This window comes from Gymnogyps californianus, chromosome 2, assembly GCF_018139145.2.
Source record: "Gymnogyps californianus isolate 813 chromosome 2, ASM1813914v2, whole genome shotgun sequence".
NCBI classification, from domain to species: domain Eukaryota; kingdom Metazoa; phylum Chordata; class Aves; order Accipitriformes; family Cathartidae; genus Gymnogyps; species Gymnogyps californianus.
Window position 1 is genome coordinate 81,365,851 of NC_059472.1, and position 24,242 is coordinate 81,390,092.

The 24,242-nt window shown below is 39.2% G+C and overlaps 1 protein-coding gene across 1 annotated transcript in view; it reads left to right on the top strand.

Annotated features, from left to right (window-relative positions):
- The window catches only part of TRIO (trio Rho guanine nucleotide exchange factor), a 263,091-nt gene that overhangs the window by 110,096 nt on the left and 128,753 nt on the right, over nucleotides 1-24,242 (top strand). Inside the window, 2 exon segments of the mRNA XM_050890693.1 lie at nucleotides 8,034-8,156; nucleotides 14,847-15,038. Of these exon segments, the coding sequence (XP_050746650.1) occupies nucleotides 8,034-8,156; nucleotides 14,847-15,038 (315 nt within the window).

Sequence of the window (24,242 nt, forward strand, 5' to 3'; positions counted from 1 at the left end):
ATGCCTTTGCACTCTGTTGGCCTGTGATTTGAAGCTGGTTGCATTGACAGGTGGGTTTTGATTGCTAAACCCCATGTTCTTTCATTCAACAATTGAATAGTTGGATGGGATTGACTGACTGATTCCAAGTTCTGTGTGTTATCAGAGGATATTGGCTGTTACGGGTAGAAATTATATTTCTAAGTTAGCTCTACTTCAGTTTTTTCTTTTTTTTAATTAATTATTTACTTTAAGTCAGATAGGATGAAAAAAATTATTATAGATGGCTATTCTGAGCTTGTGCTGGAAGCTGACATTCGCATTCTAGGTAAAATTCTGGACTCAAAGTCCAGGATTGAAAGTCCAGAAAGACTTGTAGGAGTAATGTGCAAAAATTAACAGTGTTATTCTGTAACAAAGTTTTAGTTTCGAATCCCCAGTGATACTTAATTGACTTAATCAGGTTTCTTTAAAACCTGAGAGTAGTATACTAAAGAGGTATAAAAATTACAGATAAGATTACTTTCTGACAATGACGCTGTTCTTGAATTAATGGTTATCTGCCATATTTTTATTATTATGATGACATCCATAAAAGTTAGTAGTTAAGTACGGGCATTAGTATCTCTGACATGGTTTTAGCTTAAAAAAGTAAAGCTGTGCAGAATTTCTTTGTTGATAGATTTTTAACAAACAGAAGATGTTTGATGTAGGCTGCAATTGACAGAGACGTTAGTAATTTATCCTTTAATAGCTCATCTTCATAAAAAAGTAAAGATGGCCAGTATTTGCTGATCATGTTCTTTCATTTCAGTGTAAAGGTCTTCACAAATCAGAAACTTCCAAATGGGGTTTTTAGATAGCCAGTCATACATTCTGGTTAAACTAATCTTGTTTCTTTGAAATTAGTTGCACTTTAAGCCAAATTTCTTGTACTTACCTGTTTCAAGAAGATGATGGATGTGAGCAGTTGGGAGTGAAATAACCTGGTTTCCATCATTTACAGTAGTTGAAAAAGATACTTAATTCAGGCAGATGGTGGGGAGAGTGAGAAATCTTGTTAGCTCAACTTTCTCCTATACACAGTGCCTATCTCTTTGTGTAAGTTAAAGAAAACAACTTAAAAAATACTTAAGCAGTAAATTGAGTGTAAAATTATTGAAACTTTATTACTTAATTTTGATGTAAAAACAGGCATATATTGAAAAGCAGGCAGTTATCCACCTTCTTGCTAAGGGAGAAGCTGCTGCCCGAGCATTCATACACCACCCGAGACTTTAACTCCTAGGATCGGAGTCCCTTCGCAGCGGACGACTCCAGTGAGCCGACGGGTGCCCCTTTCGACTCCTCACACACACACAGTCACCCTCAGGCACTGCTTCTTCCTTCAGGCTGGACCATAGGTTCCCCGAAGCAGAATCTCTCATCAAGGCCTTCAAAATAAAAAGCGTAATTTATTCTATCTATGGTGCACAAATTTAGACAGCTCAAGCTGGGTGCCTCTGGAGAGGGACCCTGAACACTACAATCCCTGGGCAATCATACCCTTACAATCTAAATTCCCACCCCTCACACCATAGTCTGGTCCAATAGTAACATTCAGGTCTGGGGTGGTCTTCTCTCTCATTGGGTCCTTTTTCTCATCTCTAGGCTGGTTCTTTCTCTTTCCTGTTTTTTTAGGCTAGTTGTTACTATGTGTCCTTTTCCTGGCTCAAACTGGCTCTGGGGCTTTCTGAATCTTCTTATTCCTCCAATCAGGGAATATGTCAATGTTAAACAAAAGCAGTAAGCAAGCTATGAGTTCTGCTTTGTCATGAATGACTACTTTTAAGCAGCTAAACAAGTACTTAAAGCCCTTGAAAACATATTAACAGCCTCTATAACTTATATACATTCCTGTGCTATTATAGTCTCTCAGTCTCACCCCATTATTGCCATGTGTCGTTTACGTCTTGTTTGGGTGTGGTCCGCATGCTCACGTAGCTCAGTTTTTTCCACCTTCCACAACGCTTCTCAACGCTCAGATGTGAAAAAAGATGTAGAAAGGCATGAAAAATGTTAGCTGGCAAAAAAAGTAAAAGAAAGAGTCAATGTTATGAATGGTCAGGAAGGGCATAGAGAACCAAACTGAAAACACTATTATGCCATTGTATAAATCCGAGAGGCTCTTCATCAAGATTACTACATCAATAGTAGCTAGTCAGGAGGGTTCAGTGCTGGTACTTGCATGAGTAGTCAGTGAAGGGCACTTGTCAAAACTGATGAGGCACAGTCCACAGATGAATCACCTCTTAAACTTAAAAGGCTTCATAAGGAATCTTCAGAAACTGAAATTAACACAGTGGTTTGCTTCTCATAGGGAAAAATGTAGGTCGTCTCAGTGGTAGCCTAGTGCCAACAAGCGCAGATTGGATCCTGGAACTTTCTCCTCTAGTTTGAATTCAATTCAGGTAGGACCTACTTAGGCAACCTAGGCCAAGTGATCTCCTGAGGTTATTTGCCAGATACATAATTCAAGTTTCAGGCCTGTAGGCCAGGCTGCAGGCAGTTTATTTCCTGGGGGGAAGGTGTTCATTAAATGCTACAGAGAGTCTTACTGTGCTGTTCCTACTCTTTGCCTTTATTATCTTGGGAGTCATAAAATGTTTGTAGGAAATTCTCATTTTCTGCTCCATTTTAAGTCGTCGCTTTTGGAGTGGAGGAGTCAGCTCTGAGACCGCTTTGTTCTTTGAAGTTGGCAAATAACCCTTCATTAGACTCAAGTCATTGTAGAGTCACCACCAGGTTCTTCAGCAAGAAGCTGGATTTTTCTTGTCTGTATGAGACCTGTCAGCCCTTGGAAGTGGTGCATTTAGCATCAAATAGTCGCAGGTTTGAAAACAACAAAGTAGGCAGCTTTACCTATTTTTATAACTTCCAGTATCAAGAATGTGTTATCCAAATCATGCATGTGGATTGTGAATATACCAGAAGTTTTCAGTATGAGCCAACTGGCTCAAGAGGGTTAATCCATCTAGGCTCATTATTCAGTACATGCCTTACCTACTGGTTGGAGAAATTTATTTCTTCCTGTTTATGCCTCTGGTTTATCTATATGCTTTGCAAGGCAGATTTTTCATTAAGATACCAAGATATCCTCTTGACAGTTTGAAGCTGTGGCCTTTGGTGCTAATGCACATCTTTATCAACCACTTTAGATTTCAAACTAGATCTTATGTACAGAGATGCAGCCCCTGCTTGCCATGTTCCTAAGCCCTTCCCTTAATATCCAGTAGCTAGCACTGCCAGAGACTGGATTGTCCTTTGGGTTATCCCTGTAATGGCCATTAACATTCACATTGGAGGATTCTGAAATGTTGCATGTGGAACTATAGCTCTTTGTTATGTTACTTTAACTTAACTTTCAGATATTGGTGTATTTTGGGCAGTGCCTTATGAATCACAATGTGAATTGTGGTTAATGTTCCCTTTCGTAATACAACTTTACATACTTACATTTCAGTGCAGATCACGCTGTAAGACAATGATAATTCAACATCCATACCAGAGAAATGAATCTAATAGCCAGGAGCAGATGCCTTGAAGATAACGGCAAGCGCATAATGGTATTTCCCTGGAATAGCCTTGCTTTGGCAGATTGTAGCTCCCTCAGCTTTTAAAATCCATCAGAGGAAAAAAGTGATCTTGAATAATAAGGATTCTTTTTTCTTGCAAAACAAAAACAAAACAACCTTATCAGATCATCTAATTTATCTGAGAAATGTTAGCTCTTCAATTGAATAATCATTTGCACCATTCAGTGCATGAAATTACTCGGTTTTGAGGTATTGGTTAAATTTATATCCAAGACAATTCTGGAATGCTTTACGTAGAGCTCCAAAGCAACTTTCTAAAATACTTCAGTTTTCATTTGCACATTCTCTCAGGCTTCTTAGTCTTTGTTCAAACCTTAAAAAATTCAGTTAAGATTATCTAGCATGATTTAGAAACTAGCATGAAAACCTTTTTTAATTACTGTCAGTAAAGTTAAAAGTGGTTTTTTTCATGTCAAAATAAACTAAGTGCGGCTTTCTTCCACTGTTTATAGTTAAATTGCACGTAGTAGCAAGCAACCAAGTGCATTGTAAGTGAATCTATAACTGTCCTTCAGCATGATTCTGTGATTTCCTCCTCTTCCCTCTGCTGGCGTAGTTTTCTGCTGGATTAATGAAATAAATCAGTTCATGGAAGTGTTAAGTGAGTGACAGAGCTGAGTTGGAGGAGGGAATTGGCTGTGTTGAGCTGGTACTTCATTTTGTTACTTCCACCTTAGAAAACTGGTTGGTTTTTTTCTTCTGTCTTGCATGTTCAGTACTGGGTAACTGTTTCTAGTGGAGCTTTCCAAATCAACAAAAACGCTGTGGTGCTAGCTGTGTACACCAAGAATCATCTGCTAATTTCTTGGAGCAAGTAGTAAGGAAAGTAGCACATGAAATATTACATATAGTAGATAGAATGTGAATTACAGCAAATCTGAAATTTGAAATGTGAAAACCTATGACAGTCTTAAACTGAACGGAATGCTGAGTTTGACCTTAGATAGCAGAAACATGCCAGGAGATCTAGTTCCTGGTTAGTTTGTATATTAACACCAAAAAAGATGGTGTTTATTTTAATTTAAAAAAAAAAAGTCAGGTCATTGGCTGCTGCACTCAATTGTTGAAAATAGCCCTTCTAATGTAAAACATGTTAATAAAAGTGTAATTTTATGCTTAAGAATTAACGAGCTTACCAAATGGATAATATACACCAGCCTTTCACCTAAGGAAAGGAGCTGGCTCTCACGATTCTGATATGAAGCAATAAAGCAGACTTGCAATAGCAGCGTGGGTTTTGTGCTGCTGCTAGGCCATGAAAGGTCAAAATTGAACATAAAGATAATGTTTCTGGTAGAGTGATACTGCTGACACTCGTACAGTGAAAGTTTTGGGGCCTGAAAAACACTCCTGATGGCTTGCAAGCCAGAGATTAGTAAAACATACTTGTAGTAGTTTTTTTTTTCCAAATATACATTTATTAGGTCTTACTGACCTTGGGTGTCTTCTCTGTCTGTTCTGGATAAATTTGCTGCTTCTCCTTCCTTGATCTGCCTGCCTCAAAGACTCTGTCCGAGTTTTTGTTCTAACAGTCACTTGTTTCAGCCTTGACTAACGAAGGGTGGGCCAAGAATGCTTGCTACTTGCTGAGCATCAACATCATACTGATTTCACTGGGTGATTCCCTTGTGGCTTTTGGAGGCGGTTCCAGTGTAAAATGGTTCTTTTTGGGAGAGAGTATTTCCACATTTTAACTATCCAAAGATCAGAAATGCAGAGATTTCCATCTTCCCCTTCTGAATGTTATGTCAGCACCAAATAAGTGTTCGAGATCAGAAAACTGAGCCTGTGCAAAGTAAGTAAAGGGTTAGGGGGTAAGGACTAGATAATAATGTGGGAAAGACTGGTGAAAATGAGCACGTTGAATCTGCAACAGATCAGATTGTTTATTTCTGCGAGCAGCATATACAAAACATTTTACAGCCATGAGCAATGAATTTGTCAAAATGAAGCTGTCTTTCCGTAGTAGTTTCTTCTATCATATATTCAGTATTGGTGCTAGAAAAATAAGCATTTTTCTAGATCCTATATTGGGCATAAGGATGGTTCTGCTGAGACTGCAGTTAGAGCTTAATTGCATCATTAAAGCAACTTGCTGCAGTGGAGGATAATTCTATTCACCCTTTCACTGAAAAGTATTGAGCATCTTAAACTCCTATGTATTACTGAACTACCAGAGTGAATTCCATGTGCTTTCAGTATTAGTAGAAGAGTCCTTAGTGGGTTGGTGTGATGGTTTCTGTAACTCTTACCTCTCCCAGGAAGAAAGTGCATCAATTAAGATTGCTAAATGGCTAATATCAGTGCCAGCTAATGGTATTGTCCTTTGGTTGAAGTTGTATGCAAAAGCTCTCACTGACAGACAAGAGCATACCTTAACTTTGACTCTGCCTTTACATGCTGTGAAATTCCCAAATAAAGAGTGCTTCCTCAGTTTTGTTAAGAATCAACATAAGAAGGCTGAGCACTAGTAAGACTTGTATTCATACTGATTTCACTTAGAGGCAGCAATGTTTCTCTAGTTGACTGGTTCACGTCATGATCTGTGTACTGGATTTCTGTGACAATTTCTTCTCTTGAGAAGTTACTGAGCATTATTTGGAGCAAAAATCATTCTCCCTGGGCTGCTTTCTGCTTTTCATCCTATGCTTTCTGGGACAGATTTTGCTGTTTATTTCTTTTGTTAGCTTATAGCTGTTAGTAGTCTCCAGAGTCCAGTCTAATTCTCTCATCCAAACATGTCTCTTTTTAGCTCTTTTTTTATAATGAGAAAAGCAGAGTAGCCTCCTGAAACTAGTCAAAAGCATTGGTAGTATAAACTTTAGAGATAACTGAGGCCATGTTTGGCTCCTCACTCTACTTTCTCTGATCAATACTTTCCCTTGAAAGAAGCAAACGAAAACTTGTATTGACCTAAACCACAATAATATTCTTTTGGCAATACTTACTAGGAAAAACAAACATTGCATAAGTTGAAGTACAAAGATTTAGTGTAGTGTTGGTGATTTGGGACAGCTGTATTATGTGGCGTTATGGGATTATCTGTTGTTTTGAAGATGTCCAGTAGGAGAGAGTTTGCAAACCGAAAAAGATTCTAACGGTCAAGTTAAATGAGAAAATCATACCAGATGGTTTCATTTTTCTACTAAAGAAGGCATGGATGTTTTGTATGGGAATAGTGTGTGGGATTACAAGTCTTTCTCTTTAGTTACACTAAGCATCAAATGCTTTCAGTACAGGAAAAGGGGGAAAAAAACCTCACCCAACTTCAGGAATCAGAGTAAAGGACACTAGTAGATAAGGAGCGATAAGGTACAGGTTTCTGGCAAGTATATTCAAAACAAAACAAAATACTCAGGTTTTAAAGAAAAAAGAATGCTGGAGATAAATGTTAGGTAAAGTATTCCACACCACTACATAAATACTGTTTAAAAATGGTTAGCTGGCTTAAGAAAATGGCTTATATGCAGTTGTTTTTAATTCTGGACAGCATTCTTGAACCTCTGAGTATCTTCCAAAGAATTAAATACCGTATGCATGCTAGCTGATGAATGAATTAAGATATGGCTAAGATGTATTAGTTTGGAGAGAGACCAGATGGTTTTGTTTGTTCACTCATCAGAAACTTGGTATGTGTGCAGTAATCCTTTGTGTTAACTGGCAGGAACTAAGTGCATGTACAGTTTTTGCTATTTATAAAGCTGTCAGCCCAGTCATTGTGGTAGAAGCTTTAATGTCCTTATAATGTCTTTCGTTCCTCACTTTCTAAGCTATAAGATTTACAATACACAATTATGTCTATCTGATGTTTTGAGGAGATGCTTCTTCAGAATTGGGGCAAAATCCTTCATATGCTCTGAATGCAGACATTGTCATTCATCTCATAATGATTTCAACTCAATTTTACTGTGTTAGTTAAAAATTCTACTACTGAATCTTTCTTCTTGACTTAATAATATGTAGTAGGAGAAGCGACTTCTCATCTAAAATAAAACTTCACTGTGATATTCACCAGCATTGTTGGGAAATGTGCAGACTCCATTAGTGTTACATTACAGAAAAATGTCAGCTGAAGGCATAAACAGATTACAGAGAGACCCTCACAAGGGGTCTAGCCACTTGGATCAGATTACTGTCAAATTGATGAATGTGTAGAAATGAGGTTGTCCTTGGTAGGCTTCAAAATAAACATATAGTCTTAAATCATACGATTTAGCTAGTTTGAGCTAGTTACTGCCTTGAGAAAAGTTAATGAGATGTAATTAATGTCCTTCAATGGCAATACTGTGTTTTAATCCAACAGTACAGTTCCTTATAAGCAGTCCCTTTACAGCTTCTTAGTTCCTTGAATAGTTGTCTTTGTTGCAACATTCAGTACATCCACTCAGAGTTTTTGTGTGTGTCTCTTCTGTACCACAGGTGTTGGATTGGATTGAAAACCATGGAGAAGCTTTTCTTAGCAAACATACTGGAGTGGGAAAATCCCTGCATCGGGCTAGAGCTTTGCAGAAACGGCATGAAGACTTTGAAGAGGTTGCGCAGGTAAAAACAATCACATGAAAGACTGTGCACTTGTCATGGAAATATATGAAATTCCTGCTCTGGCAATGAAGGGCTGGGCAGAGGGAGCTCCACTACAAAAAATTCAGTTCCAGGAATGGACTATTTTGTTTCTGTTGTAAGCTTTTATTTCATTTCTACTTTGCTCTCCAGCTTCAATAAGAAAAAGACAAACTTCCACAGTCCTACAGAGAGTGGGAGCCTTGAAGCCCAACAGAGCTGCTGCTGCTGCTATTATTATTTATTATTATTATTTTCAGAAGCATGCTTTCAAATCATAGAATCATAGAATGGTTTGGGTTGGAAGGGACCTTAAAGATCATCTAGTTCCAACCCCCCTGCCATGGGCAGGGACACCTTCCGCTAGACCAGGTTGCTCAAAGCCTCATCCAACCTGGCCTTAAACACTTCCAGGGATGGGGCATCCACAACCTCTCTGGGCAACCTGTTCCAGTGCCTCACCACCCTCATAGTGAAGAATTTCTTCCTTACATCTAATCTAAGTCTACCCTCTTTCAGTTTAAGGCCATTACCCCTTGTCCTGTCACTACAGGCCCTTGTAAAAAGTCTCTCTCCAGCTTTCTTGTAGGCCCCCTTTAGGTACTGGAAGGCTGCTATAAGGTCTCCCTGGGGCCTTCTCTTCTCCAGGCTGAACAATCCTAACTCTCTCAGCCTGTCCTCATAGGAGAGGTGCTCCAGCCCTCTGATCATCTTCGTGGCCCTCAAATGCTGAGTTGCAGAAGAATGAAAGCTCTCCCTTTAAAGTAACTTAATTCCATGGGATTCTAGGATTTAAACTTTTGTGCAGCCTGTAAGAGAGGATGGAGATGAATTGAAAGCCCTGCTTCCTGACTTTAAGCTTGGGGAGCTCCCAGATCCCCACAACAGTCTGATGGGGGGGAAGGAGTCGACTCCTACGAAACCAGGTGAGCCAGCAAACTGGCCAACCTGGCTTTGGGTTTTTTTTCTCTAAATACAATTGAGTTTGTATAGGCCCTCCTGTTCTGAATCGCTGATACCAGCGCTTTTTCCATAGGAAGACTCTAATTTTAGCCTTAAGTGGAACTGATGATAGAACTTCAAAATACATGTTTCTGTGAAAAAAAAAAAAAGTCAAGCTGAAAGACATAGAGATACTAAGGAATAACAAGGAGCATAACAAGAGGAAGTTGGTGTGGGTGCCAGCCTCGGAAAGGGGGCATGAGATGAATAAAACCCATGAGAAGCTGAAGGCTAGAATCCCCCCCATTAGTAACATGCACTGTCTGTTCAATCTTAATGATTCGTAAGAGTAAACTTTTCTAAGATTCATCAAGAAAAATCTCATTAAGGTAGGGCTGATACAGTGGTCCTTCAGTCAAAACAGAAGGTGTAGTATTAGAAAATTCTGAAGTAACATGCGGGAGCTCAGCAGTGTCACCTACTATGGCGGATGCATCAGAAGTGTGTTTACAGATTGCTTGTTTAATGGATGATTAAGCTCTTAATAAAATTTTATTGTAAATGTGGTCTTAGAGCACTCCAGTGGCTGAGGACTTGAAATAACATCAGAAAGCCTCCTCAATATTGATTTCCTATAAAATTTTCCAAAATCATAAGCATTGTTAGTTTTGTACATACACATGCTGGATTTTCCATATGCATGCCTAATACTTCATTTTTAGTAAAATCTGTAATATTTTCCATGTGGAAATACTTACTTTTCTGGGTCAGACAAGCAAGAATCTTTTTCTGTAAGACACTTGACAAAACCTGAATGATCTCATACTTAATACTGTGTTATTTGAGCAAAGAAGAAAAAAATGTTTGAGTAACCAAAGGGGATGAAGTGTGTAGAACTGTTAGTGGGATGTAAACTGCTAAAAAAACATCTTGTTAATTTGCATTATACTTTAAAGTAGAAAGTTGTAAAGCAAATACTTGGCAAAAACTTCCTAAAACTGAATGTTACTAGGGTTTAAAATGATCTCTTTAGGGGATGGGTGGAATTTCTAGTTTTGGAGATACTGAAAACTTAGACTGGTCAAAGAACTTAAATATACTACAGGGGACTATCTTCCACTGACAGAAGGATGGACAAAATGATCTAATAAGTATTTTTTTTCATCTCTAACTCTTGAATGTGTAGTGACTGCCAAGAGAGGCACACCCTCTGAGTTGTTCCTCTTACTTGCTCTAAAACTGAATGTGAGCAGGCCCCACAAGGCATTCCTGTTGTTGGTGTTATAAGGAAGATTATGTTCAAGTATAAGACAGCCATCTGCAGTCCTTGTTAAAGCATGAGTAACTTTCAGCTGATTTATTCTCTACCTACATTTCTGTTTGGTCCAGATCTTTGCTGTGTTTTGGTGGTTTTTTGTTGTGTTTTGTTTTGTTGCACTTTTTTTTTTTTTTTTTTTTAAATAGGACCCTAGTAATCAGGGGTTTTCAGTCAGCTCTAGTCAGAAGTTGAGAGGAAGCAGTGTCAAGTGAACTGTCAGTGGCATGGCAGTGTTTTATCAAATGCAGGGAGCCAACAGTAATGTTGAAATGTTCTAATCAAAGGCTAACTCCTGATTTGGAGGGGAGTGAAAATTATTGTTCCTTTTTTCTTCCCTTCTGCTTCCTCCCTCATTCTTTTTTAAAGTGAATGAGGTGCCAATTCCTCAGCAGCATTCAAAGAGATGTTAAAATAAGCTGTGTGTCAAATAGAAAAGATGTTCCAGAGTCAACGGGCTGTGGGCTCGCAAATTATTCACTTTAAAATTTGTGTTAAATGAAGGCTTGTTTCTCTTTATTTGGCACTTTTTGTTACCACTACAGAAACACCAGATAGTCAAAACTCAGCTGGCTAATAATCCTCCCTAAATTTTGATGTACTGACATTTGTGCTACACATACGCACTTTGACTTGCACCCACTATTGTAAAATTGTGTTGCTCTTTTCATGTGAAGCCTGTCCAGTTCACTTTCTACTTACCCCTTTTTTTCTTTTTTTTTTTTCCCCCCCCCTCTCCCCATGGTCATCTTTGTATCCATGAGACCATTTAATCAAAGTGTCAAGACTCCAAATTTTGACATAACTGATTCACTTATGGGCACGGATTTTCAGCTTAGAAGCACTGGATGCAGATCAATAGTATGGTTGTACTTCCCCATGCATTTTTGTATGAAATTCTAAGTCTGCTTCTCCTGCTCCAACTATGATCGATGCCTGCTTTTTGATAGTAGTCTATGCTCAAAAAACATGAAAGGTGTATGGCAAGAATTAATTAGTGGGATCTTTTTCCACAGGTAAGTTCTTTTCTCCATGTGCAGACTGCATCTGAGTAAAGAACTCAAGTCGTCTTGGTGCAAGAGACGCACAAGAAAGATTCTTCCAAACCACGTTTGAATACACGTGTCATTTCCCTGCCACCACCTGTTCCCACCTCCTTTAAGGTTATAAAAAAAGGTTATGTATTTGACCTGGTTCTTAACTTTACCCATGAATAACTGTAATACATCAAACTAAAGGTCTGTGTCTTGCAGTATCTTGTGGCCATCACCAGATGCATAAAGGGACTGTATGCTTAAAAAGTTGCCTTTACCCTCCCAGTTGTCTGGGCCTATTTGATGTCTGGAACTGAAGGATGCATCAGAACCAGTGTTCAGTAGTCACTGATGGACTTTTCTTCCCATAATCAGGCTAGCTACTTTTTGAACCCATTTATGCTCTTGGAATGTATACCAGATCCTGTGGCAATGAGTTATGCAATTTAATCGCTCCTTAGATGAAAAGTACTTCTGCTTTTTCATTTTAAGTGTGTTGTCTGATGCTTAAACATGATAGCATCCACTGTATTTAATGAGTAATCTATCTTCATTTTCCCTACCTTTAATGATTTGTATACCTCTGTTAATCTCCCTCCATCCATGTGCATCTCTCTCTTCCCCCTCTATAGTGCAATAAACTCCAGTTTGTATGAAATTCAGTCCATACCTCTACTCACTTCTGTTGCTGTATTTATTGTCAGTAGTACTCATTTCTGCACTAGTCTCTTAAATTTAACCGTTGACTTTTCGATAATGTGTCACTTCATATGCTTTCTAAAAATATGGTGTTTGTTTTTTCTGAAGAATATGTAGAGAAGGTTTCTCAACAGGAAGACTAGAAAAGCGATGGGATGAGTTGTTGGGGAAGGTAGTAAACTCTCCATTATGGAAAGTCTTTCAGCATTTTGGAGAAGAATGCCTATTAATGACTCGAGTATAGTTGATCATGCCTTAGGGCACAGAGGGATGGGCTAGAGGACTTCTTAAAGCTCTTACCAGGCTGATTCTTTTTCCCCTGGGATTTGGGGAGGGTGTGCTAGTGGAGATATTCTGAGGAAGTGTTAATCCGTTTCAAAACTCTATGTTGAATTTGTCACCATGAAGGCTCCTTTGTCAATTTAGGAAACTGGCGTAAGCAGCTTCAAGGGAGAACTCCTGCTCTTTCTGCCTAACCTTCTGTTTTCTGACTGGTGACTGCCCCTTGGGACCAACATTTTCAAAATCTTCGCATTACTACTTTTTTTTCCTCCAAGCATTGTTTGGAAGTAAGCAGAGAGTTGGGAAAGGCAGTAGTTAGTACAGCACGCCTATTTGCTGTGATTTCTATTCCAAAGGGCAGTTATTATCTGCCAAGATAAATATTTACATTATATTTCAGCTCTACTTGGAAGAGAAATTTTAGCAATAAGGCGTGTGTCTGCTGTTAAGGTTTGAGAATTGCAACCCCTTTTGAAGCAGCATCTAGGTTGTGATCATTCTAAGTGCAGGCAGTTCGCCATCCATTTTACAGAAAGAGAAGTTTGATGTGCCTGGGCCTGTGTTACGCGGAAGATACTCCTGGAATTCATAAACAGTGCTTCACATGTGAGATAAAGTTTTCATTAAAATGGGAAGCTTCTGTTTCAGCCATCTGCAGCTGGGTGTGTCTCTCTAGGTTGATGAAGTAGTTGTTTGAGGAGTGCCTTAAGGCTCTTCAGCCTTGCCCCTTGAACACGTGTGAGCTGTGACTGTGGAAGTCAAAACACCAAAGCACGCATCAGAGTGTGTTCTGGGCCAACATGGCCTGAGCCAGTGATCTGGAGCGTTGAGTAGTGCGCTCCCCACTGAAAAGGGTAGGCTTATGTTAGTCTCTGCAGGCTTTCCCAGGGAAACTGCGGAGGAGTTCTCTATCTTTCCGTGCAATTAAAAAGGTTAAGGAGGGGCTAAGATGCACATAGTCAAAATCAAGGAGCAGCACGGTTTTAATTCCTTACATAAATAGATCATAATAAATGAAGGGGGAACCCCCCCAAATGTATGAAAGCTGCACTGAGTCATGTAATCTCTCCTGGGCTTGCCTGGTAATTTGCTTGAGACCCTGGAGGAGAGCTCTTATTTCCTGCCCCTTAGTTGAGTTTTAGGGCCGGGCTTGGATTTAACTTTTGTGGATATTATAATGTTAATTAGAGGTGTAATCCTATATTTATGGCAAAGAAATGCACATTTACATAGGCTTAATTTGTCTTGGCAAGCAGTATTTTTACCTGATGTAATTGAGGTTGGGAGAAGATGGAAGGGCAGAAGGGAAGAGAGAAAGGTAGTTTATATTGTCAAGAATTTTTTTTTTTTATAGTCTGTGGTGCAAACTTATCAGGAGATCTGATGTGGTGACATAAGCAAAGCTTCTTTAGTGTAGACTTGGCTTCAGTCTGTTTTGTCCAGAGGTTAACATCCTTCTATGCTTTCTTGATGAGTCTGTTTTGAGAACCATTCTAAGGCATGAAAACCCAAGGTTAGGCTCAAAAAGAGCACCCAAATTATAGCAAATATTTGGAATCAGTCCTGTTTTGAATTAATGAGAAAGATATAGATGCAGGCTGCAAGTTCTAAGCTTTACGAGTTGTTAAACATCTCTCTCTTCTCTGGAGCATAGGTCTCTCAGCACATCAGGTACAAGACTTCTCCCATTATGTTTTCTGCTTTGACCCAAGTCTCTTATCGGACTGCTGATCTGCATTTGTTAATCCTGTGGTGTATTGGGACAATATTCCACTCTGACACTCAGCCATAGCTGACTTCTAAATCTTCCTCTGTTGCTGCTGTTTCACAAATGATCATCCACTTGACACTTGAATTTTGGATACCTCACTTCTGTAAGGATGGAGAGAAATTTTCTCCTTCCGTGCCTGGTCACTTTCCACCTTCCTGCTGGATTTGTGGCTTTGATGTTAAGCATCCCTACCAGCAGCTAGGGCTTTCTCACCTCTAATAATACACATTTGAAAAGTCTTCTGGCCATGACTGTAGTGATTTTTCCAGTATTGAAATAGGCCAGTTTGCAAGTAATTAGACATTTAGGCTGATCTTTATTCTAGTTGTGAATATAAAATACTAATTCCAAGGAAGAATAAATAGGCTCCCAAGTTCTGGATCGAGGAGACATTTGAATAAATAAGGAGCTAAGGAATGAATTTCTTCACAGTTAAATGAAAAAGTATCTAGAAATATAAGAAAATCTCTAGTAAGATTATATTCTACTACCTTTGAAAAAAGAAGAAAAAAAAAAAAACATTCCAAGGGCCTTTTTGTGCTTTCGTTTTCATTAGTGGAGTGGCTTTAAAATATACTGACTGCATTTTCTTTCATTTAATCCTGTGAAACTAACTTATGTCTCTACAGAACACATATACCAATGCAGATAAGCTCCTAGAAGCAGCTGAACAGCTCGCTCAAACTGGGGAGTGTGACCCGGAGGAAATTTATCAAGCTGCCCATCAGCTTGAAGACCGGATACAGGATTTTGTTAGGCGTGTGGAGCAACGCAAGATCCTGCTGGACATGTCTGTGTCCTTTCACACTCATGTTAAAGAGGTAAAACTGCTGCGAAGTCATGGTCATAACTTTAAGCCTTAAAACCGATATTGTCCAATGTTACTTTCATTGTTAGAACCTTGCCATGGGAAGTTATGAAACCCCTATTGTATGATGAGTTTTGGTTTGTAATTCACTGCGGATTGGGGGCTGGGGTAGGGTGGTTGTTTTATTTATGGATTTATTTTTTTTTTACGTTCACTAGCAGCTTCTACCTCCTTTGTTGTGCAAGTACACATGCTTGTTCAGTCACAGGGAAGGGGGAAGAGTCAGATCAGGGAACTGATACAGCTGAAAGACAGCATTGCGGGGGGGAGATACTGTGCACTTTTGGGTTTGGGTTTTGTTGTGGGGGGGTTTTTTGGAGGTTTTTTTGTTTTTGTTTTTTAATCCAACCAGCTCTCCAGTGCAGTTAACTGAGTTGTCAGACACGTGGTTAGACTGACGCGGTTCAGGAGACTGAAACACATGGCAGAAGCACAAGGCTACTTAAGGCAACCCTGCTGCCCAGAGAGACTTTGTTTTCTTTCTCTGTTTTATGCATTGCATTTTGATCTTGTATATTGACGGTTCTTCACAACCTAAAGAGCTTATCTGATAATGACAATGGTTTGCCTCACGTTTGCAGTTTTTAGTCTCTTCAAAGGTTGAACTGATACACCAGGAAAAAGAAAATTCAGCCAAACACACTTATTTTCAGCCAGATCAGTATTCTGCTCCGATTCAGAACACAGATCATATGAATTTATAAGCTCATGGGAGAGGGCAGAATAGGCTGGAGCAAGAATAAGGACTTCAGTAAGAGGTTTTGGTTAAAGATAGTGGCAAATTTTGACAACTGCAGATTACTTGTTTTCTGTTTAGAGCTCATGTTAAATCTCACTGCTCAAACTATGTGAAAATGTGAAAGGCTTCTGGATCACAGCATGTCAGACTATGTCTTCCTTCCCTTCACCCTACATAGAGAAATGGTCTGTTCAGTGGGGAAGTATAGTATTCAAAGTAGCTTCTTCAGCAAAACCTTGTAGAGGATAAGAGTGGGAGTTTTTTGTATGTGAAACATCTGCTTTGCACTTGAAACAAACACACAAGGCAGTTGGTCTTTGAGGGAGGTCAGGATTGAATTACTTTTTAGCTCTAGACATGAGTACATAGCTCCCCCATCAGTTTTCTGTTAGATGCTTCCTTGCCGATATTCTCCCAGGACTCTGCTTCTTTAAACAAAACATATATGCTGTATTGTAAGCTATTCTTAGGGGGCAACTTTTTTGTTTCACTTGTCTCAAGCACATAGTGCTGTTTTGTTACCTGTGGTGAAGCACAGGAGCAGTCAGCTGCTGAAACATGTTCATTGTTTCTGTAGATTTCTTCATTACCTGTTTTTCTTAGCATCAAGAAGAGCAGCTGGAATGGTATTTAAATGGATACAGTTGGTGGTAGTGATGAAACACGGAGACTGTAAAAGGATTTGCAAGGAAAGAGCTTTAAAAAATAAAAAAAAAAAGCGAAAGGCAGACTGATCTGTGAGTCACTGTTGAGTAATTCTGGGAGGCTGATCCAGATGTGCTGGAATGTTGCCACTGCTCCCCTAGATAATAATGTTTTATTGAAAAAAAAGATATTCTGTATCTTGATTTATTTCTTTGTGAAAATGGATATTATTGTGACCCTGTAAGTGCACACAGCTGTTCCTACAGCAGCCTCTTTGCAGCCTGGACTTTGGGGAAAAGGTGCTGTGGCTGATGTACACATGTTGATTTTTTTGTTGTTTTTGTTACGTGGCTGACCTTTATACCTAATAACACAAGGAAAATTAAAAAGAGTACTTATTTATGTAAGCAAGACTATCTTTTTATTTATTTGCATTCTACTTAAAAATACAGATAAGAGAGGGAGGCAGGTGGTTCATATTTAATAGACTAGTCCTTTGGTTACGGTGCAAAAAGACCAGCAAGCTCAAAGCTGTCTTGTGCTTTCTGTATTCTGGTGTGTTTTCAAGAGCATGTTGTTTGTTATCAAACATGCGTGTGGAGTGCTGAGAAGGCATCACAAAGCAGATGGAAGATAAAAATGCCCTAAACCTGAAAGTCATCCATGCTTTGTTGGCAGAATTGCGTTTCTCCTGCAGGATGTGGGAAGTCGCTGAATAAATTAGTGCATACCTGTAAGCACGTAACCTTTCTGCTGTATGGTGGAGTGAAGAAACTCATGTGCATCCTTAGCTAGTGAAGAGAGGAGTTCAAGTAGTAGGATAATATGCTAGTTGTTGAACCGGAAAAAGATGCTTCAGTTGTTAAAAAAACCAAAAAACCCCAAACAAATCAAAACAAAACACCACCGACGCGTTTCACCCTTCAAGTACTCAGGGTGAATTTTGTTTCTTGTATCTTCTTTGTGTTTTCCTGGTCTAAAAAATAGGCATGAAGAATAAAAACGCTGTTTGTATGTGATAGTTTGGTGGGAGCCACAGAGCTGAGAAAAGCTGGTAATCTGAGTTGATGGCTGTTCTGAGGCTTTGAAATCTGGCTCCGATATCCATCCAATCCCTTGATTTTTGGAAGTAGGATGTTTTGTTGTGTTTTATTCTTTTCCCCAGGAATACTTCATGTTGAATGAATGCTCCTCATCTGGATGAGAGCATTCCAATACTACTTCTCCTCTGTGGCTTTACATAACCTTTATACCTGACACAGAATTTGCCTACAACTTTTCCCAGGTTCCCTGGCAAGCATCAGCCCTGCAATGTCTGCACAGTACTGTTACTCTGTTCACACTTAGTAAATCAGCACAGTTTCTGCTTTCAGAAGCAGTGTGCTTGCCACAAAAGCAATAGATTGGCTTGACAGGTCCTGGAAGTAACAGACTTCTGCTATACCTGTGCACAAAGCAGCAGTGTGGTATGTGTGCAGCAGCCCATTACAATGCACATTGGAAATGCTGGCTGTCTTTAACATTTCCAGAAGTTCTGCAGTGAGGTAGTTACAAGCTGGTAGAGCTCCCTGTGGCTTACAAACATCAGAAAACAACATGTAAGTTCCCAGACTCCTCATAGATGAACTTCAATAGACCACATTTTTCATTGTGGAAAAAAAGGATGTATTCAGGGAAGCCAGAAATATGATGTTATGTAATGGTATCGCCATTACTCATTTTGCTTAATGGTGATCCAAGAAAATTAGTTGCTTGCTATATATAAATTGTGATTCCATGCTGTTATGTTATTACTAGTTTTAAGTTTGTAAGGTTGTGAATATTGATTTTTAGCTCCCATGCAAACAGTGAGAAATTTCAATCTGTAAGCCAGATTTTTCAGTAAGTGATGTACTGAAGTTAAGCCTTGCACTGGCAAGCTTTAAAAGTGTTTGGGACCATAAATATCCCTATCAGAGTCTTTGCATTGAAAATACTGTGTCCTGGCAGGTTCCCAGCCTTGGGGATGGATAAAATGCAACTGAACATCTGCAACTGTTGACCACTGCAAGACAGTGAAACCCTTATGGCTTTTGTGCCTTTTGACATTTAATAATATGGGGAGGGACAAGGTGAGAAAAAAAATGCACAGATAAAAGATATGTTTCCTAAATAAAAGGTTATCATAAAAGGTTGTGTGCAAAACACAGGAGCAAGAGTCACAATAGTCTTTGCTGTGAAATCTGTCACCAAGTAGAGATGAACAGGATTTTGGTGTGAATTCAAATTCTTCTGTACACATACAGACAGACACACGTGCACACACACTCTCTCCAAAATGGCTCCCTCAGCATCTATGAGTGGGAAGACTGAAATCCTGGCCAAGCCAGGTGTTTGTAGTAGCGCCAAAGTAGAGCAACAGATATTTTCCTAACTGGAGTCAAGTGTGAGAATAGAGATTGGGCTGACTGTACGTGGAAGAGAATGATCTCTTAAGAGCCCATTGGCTTTTTGCGTATAACCTTTTGTGTGTATTCTGACAAGTTGATTATAAAATAGCTCAGAGTGCTTTTTATGTGTACACAATATGCTTAATGGTGTTACTAGAAGATGTCTCTTCTCTTTTTTTTTTCATCTTACTCAAACTAAACTTTGCACCAAAATAGACTGAGGTTGAAACAAAGAAAAGGGAAGTGGAATTGACTAAGATTTCAAATACAAAACCTCACTGTTCCTGAACAAAAGTAATGAAACAGTAGTCTGTGCAAGCTGTTGAAGGAAGGTGGCATCATTTTGAGGATGCCAGTGCATGGGAAGGCTGAGGAGGCCTTGCTCTGGCCATACTGCTGCAGATTCGTTCACATCTAGCTGAGGCATGTATTTGATTCAAAAAAGCTTGTTGATCTCACTTTGTCTCACAACTCACTGCCAGAAATATGCCATCCTTTGCATTATCCGGTATGGAAGTGTGTCCATCCGTGCAGCCTTTTATTTGTTTCATCCCAGGGTGGACCCCGAGGTGACAGACCTGCTCTTCTGGTTATCTGTCACTCCTGAGTATTTGAGTATTCTGTGCTGGTGGTCTACAGGTTAAATTTGGATGTCATAATAAGGCTGCTTTCTCCTCTATGTGCCTTTTCCAGGTAGCAGAGCAGCTTTTGGATGCCCTCATCTAACTGTGATGTCTCTGTCCCTTGGGCTTTTGTGTATCTCTGATATTTTTATCGTATCATTATAGCACAGCAATGCTTAATGTGATGGGTCTGGACAAATATATGAAGTGCAGTCTCTGGTCAGTACTTTGATGTGCCTGTCATCTTGAATCTGAGAGTTGAGGAGGACAGTTTTTAAATCTGAAATAAGAGAGAAACATTCAGTGGCAGCACACTAAAGTATGTTGTGGTTTACTGGTTTGGTAGGACTGGAATCCACTTACCCAGCACAGGTGTTTTTCTCTTGAGTTTTTCAATACGGTAGCTACTTTGCTTGAAAAAAAGGAATCAAATTTAAGTCCAAGTATTATTGAAATAGCACTAAGTGCTTGAGAGAAGTGAGGCAGAAATAGGCCTTTAAACTGTATAAAGCTATGATATAGATATTTTTTTCTTGTTCAGTTAAGAAATGGGACAAATGCTAACAGTAGTAGTAGTTGATGTAATTTTAGCAAGATGTGAAAAACTTGGTTTTGCTTCAAGGATGAACTTATTCTGAAGAGGAAATTGATTCCATTATAACTGTAGAAGAGGTATGGATATTTGAAGCTTTTTAAGATAATTATATATAATTTTCAAAAAATATGCATGCATTTAATATCTTAAATGTCACTGAAAGACCCTGGAAGACAAACTCCGGGGGGTTTAACATCTTACGGTTTTTGTTTTTAAAAAGATGCAGTTTTTGTCCACTGCGTGTCCTGAAAGCCAAAGCTTACAGGCAGACACACACACAACAGCCCCTTTCTATACCCAGATGTACTTGTTAGGGAATAATATTGCAACATTTGGCCCTGTACAAATAATAGCTCCTTCAACAACTGTGCCTGTGGTAATACACATACTGCAACACTGTGCTGGGGGCAGGGGCAGAAAGAGGAATTAGCAGTTTTTACATGCAGAAACTGTGTACCTTTCTTTGTCTTAGCCTGCTGAAAAGGCTGACTGCATATCCAAAAGCCATTATTATAAAACTGAAAAATAAAATAATTGTGAAAGAGCATGATGGAAATTTTACCCTAATAAAATAACTCTGTGCACTTGGGAAGGTATTTACTCAAAAATAATTGTTCTCTGATTATATTCAGCAAAATACAGTAAGGTCTTATTTAGCTGCAGTCTTTCAGGAGATTGCAGGGATGGGACTTAAATGGATAGAGGCCCATGATGGAAACACTGAAACTTCCAGGATGTTGCAGACAATTAAAATAATACCATCTCAGTGACTAATGGCATGCTCCCAAGAACTTAGGAAAGAGGTAGCACAGGATGCAGGCTCATTCAAGCAGATGTTTCTTAGTCTGTGCTATATTTAGATCAAGAAAAAAAATCTGCTGGGTGAAACATTTGCCTGTCAGGGATTCAGAATTTGATTTCCTTCTCCAATTTTAATTCTGATAAGATGTGAAGAGCAGATGAAAAGAGCAGAAGAGCCTCCTTCTGTGACTGGATTGAGTTATTTGTACAGTTTTCTCGCTGTACGTTAGAGCTCTCTTGCTGCTGGATAAAGTTCTTACTGAGGTCACAGGAGTCGGTGGTTTGTTTAGATATCTTCGTGCTGCTTCTTTTGCAGAGAATAGAAAAAAACATGCCTGGAAGTTGCTCAAAAGTTCACACTGAGAGAAGGTTAATAGTTTTTTAATGATGAGTGAGTTTGTGGGTTTTTTTTCCCCACTGGATTTTTGTTGCCAAGCTCTTTTTTATGGAATAATGCATTACCTCAGAAAATCATTGCACTGTAAAATCTGTAGTTCTGCACTGCTGAACGTGTATGGGTAAGCTCCAGTCTCTGTTCACCCCCCCGCTTTAAACTGTTTGCTTTCTTTTGGCTTTGCTGTGCAAAGTTGTACTGTCTTCATCCTTAGTTTTGTATCTGAAAACAAGGTAATTTACGTAATTTCCAGTATATCCAGTGCTCGTTCTGGTTTTAAAGCTGTATATAAGCCAGCTGGCTATTGCCACCCAGTATGAATTAAGCTCCTCTCAGTAAATTGCATGGATTTCTATCCAGCTTTAATAACCTGACAGTTTTCTTCATCTGTGGTGGCTTTATTCTAACTTTTGTATATAAACATCATGATTATTTTGAGGGGAAGCTGTTTGTCAGAAACTTACTTGGTGGAAAAGTGTAAAAAGCTTATTTGGTAATGTATTAGAGTAACTTTTGCTATGGAAGTGTCACAGAGCTGTTTAGTCACTTCAGAAATGGCTTAAATTGTTCCACTTTCAACGGCGTATGAATCACAGCTAGGCAAGTAATGCATACTAATTACTCTCCTTCTCTTTCTGCACATTCGTAAAATGTTTTTCCTTCCCAAGCAGTGGGCAATTCAGCTAATGAACTAGGCAAACACAATGTATTTTTGAGCCCTTTGGTGCCTTGGGAGCAAGATACCATGCTTACAGTCATGCCGTGCTGACCAGGCACTAAGCCAGTCGGCATACACTTTGTTGTGCTAGTGCCCATGTCTTTCTGCTCTAGGCAGGTGGTGTTGCTTTGAACTGGCTACGCAGAGGGAAAGGTCTACTTGTTCTGTGTTGGCTTGGTCTCCAGCATGCAGGGTGAGCTTTAAGGGAAATATTTGCATGCACAGTACATCACCAGCCCAATGCTTAGAAGTTTCGTTGCTCCTGCCAGGTCTTCACCCAGTTATAGAAGTGACTGAAGCGTATGTGAAGAATAAGAAATGCAGAGGCGAGGTGTCCCTTGTACAGGTCTGACACAACCCAGCTGCAGAAGATGTATTGGAAAAAATTGAAGTTGTTCTTAGACCTGTCTTGAGCTGTGGTACAGGTGCTTGTGAGGGAGTCAAGAGGCAAACCTATTATAGTCCAAGAGACTCAAAATGGTTTTAATCCCAGTTTGTCTGTGATAAACATCTCTGAAAATTGGGCCTTTTATAGGCAGTGCAGTAAGCATGGAGTGTAGAGGTCTTCCAGCCAGCATCGAACACATTAGAGCTGCAGGCAACAACAGTGTGTTACTCTCAAATATATTTGCACAGTTGCAAGCGGCAGTGGTTTTGTGTACACACCAGCTCACTTGGAAGGTTTCTAACATGGTGCCCTATTATTATGGTTCAAACATAAACTTCGTAAGCTAAGAGAGGAATAAAACATGTCCTCTGGACATTGAAACCTGAGTAAAGTTTTCAGGTTGTATTGTCAGGCTTCTTGCTCTTAAGTTTCATTTGACTCGAAGTGAAATTTGCAGTCCTAAGTATGCATTTGGAAAAAAAAAAAAAAAAAATTTGAATGCTGCATCAGGTTATGCTGGAATGAATGTTGACGAGTGCATTTGACCCACTTGGTAAGTTCTATTGATTTGTGCTCCTTTTAATAAGAAAGACTGCTGTGGCTTGAGCTTGTGGTGTTTACAGCTATGGAGTTGCATTCAAATCTGTGACAGGCATTGTCTTTGAAGCATATTAGTAGAATAAAGTGTGTATGAATAGGCAGTTCCTTTGGGGGGGGGGTAGCAGATTTGTAGAAAAGAGTCTGGTTAAATGTCATTAATTCTTCCCAATTGTGAAAATTTAGCCTATAGCTTGGTTAACTCAAAACCTACCTCAGGAGGCATGTAAGGCTCTAAGACACAAAACCCAGCATTTGGCTTTAAAACAAAGCTTCAAAGGAACCAATTAATCAAGATCTAGAATCCTTCACTGAATTTTCTGTTTTAATATAGCTCCATTGGTAGTTAGGAAACCTTTATGATCAGAACATTATACAAACAGCAGCATGAAATGGGTATTTCTGTAGAAAATGTTAAGCAAAGAAATAAAGAAAACATTTGTTTTTCTATCTTTTGAAATTAAGCCAGTTTTGATTGCTTACTGTCTGTATTTTAACTATGTTAACCTTTTAATTAGTTTCAAAGTCAATAAAGCCTATTTGTATCTCTAAAATGTATAAAGGCAGAGATTAAAATGTAGTCAGAAGACCTTAATACTTTCAATCAGATCAGAGTTATTCTTTCAGGACAAAAAAACAAACTCTAATCCTTGTTCTTGGAATCACAGCATTTGGGATGTGATGGTGAAATAGAGAGGAGGGACCCGGTTTGAATGCTTCCGGTAAGAGCAGCTGTTTCACTGTGTTGTTACTGCTGCTCACAGCAGTGTTGCAGGAGACAGCCATGCTCCCTCTCCTGAAGCAGTGTTTTTATCAGTTGCACAATAGATGGCTAATGGTTTGCTGATGAATAATTTTCACACAGAGCTTAGGATGCAACAGCTTGCCTCATAAAATTGTGGAAAAGAACACAGTAGGGTTCAAGTGACCAGTAGTGATACCTAGCTAGTATACACCTAGGGATTTTTGTGCAATGGGTGCCAATGCCGTGCATGGGCAGTTCTGAAGAGGGATATGTGCACATGTTAAGTAGCAGGGAAAAACGTTGAATTAACTGGTGGAATTACTTATGATTATTTTTGTTGTAATACTGTGAAATTGAAATCAAGAGGATGAACACCATAGCTGTAGAGATCATGATAGAAAAATCATTTCTCACATCTGATTTGTCTCTGTATTTTGTTTTCTGAAATGCCCTTTTCTTTTTCCTTTTTTGTAGGCCACTGAA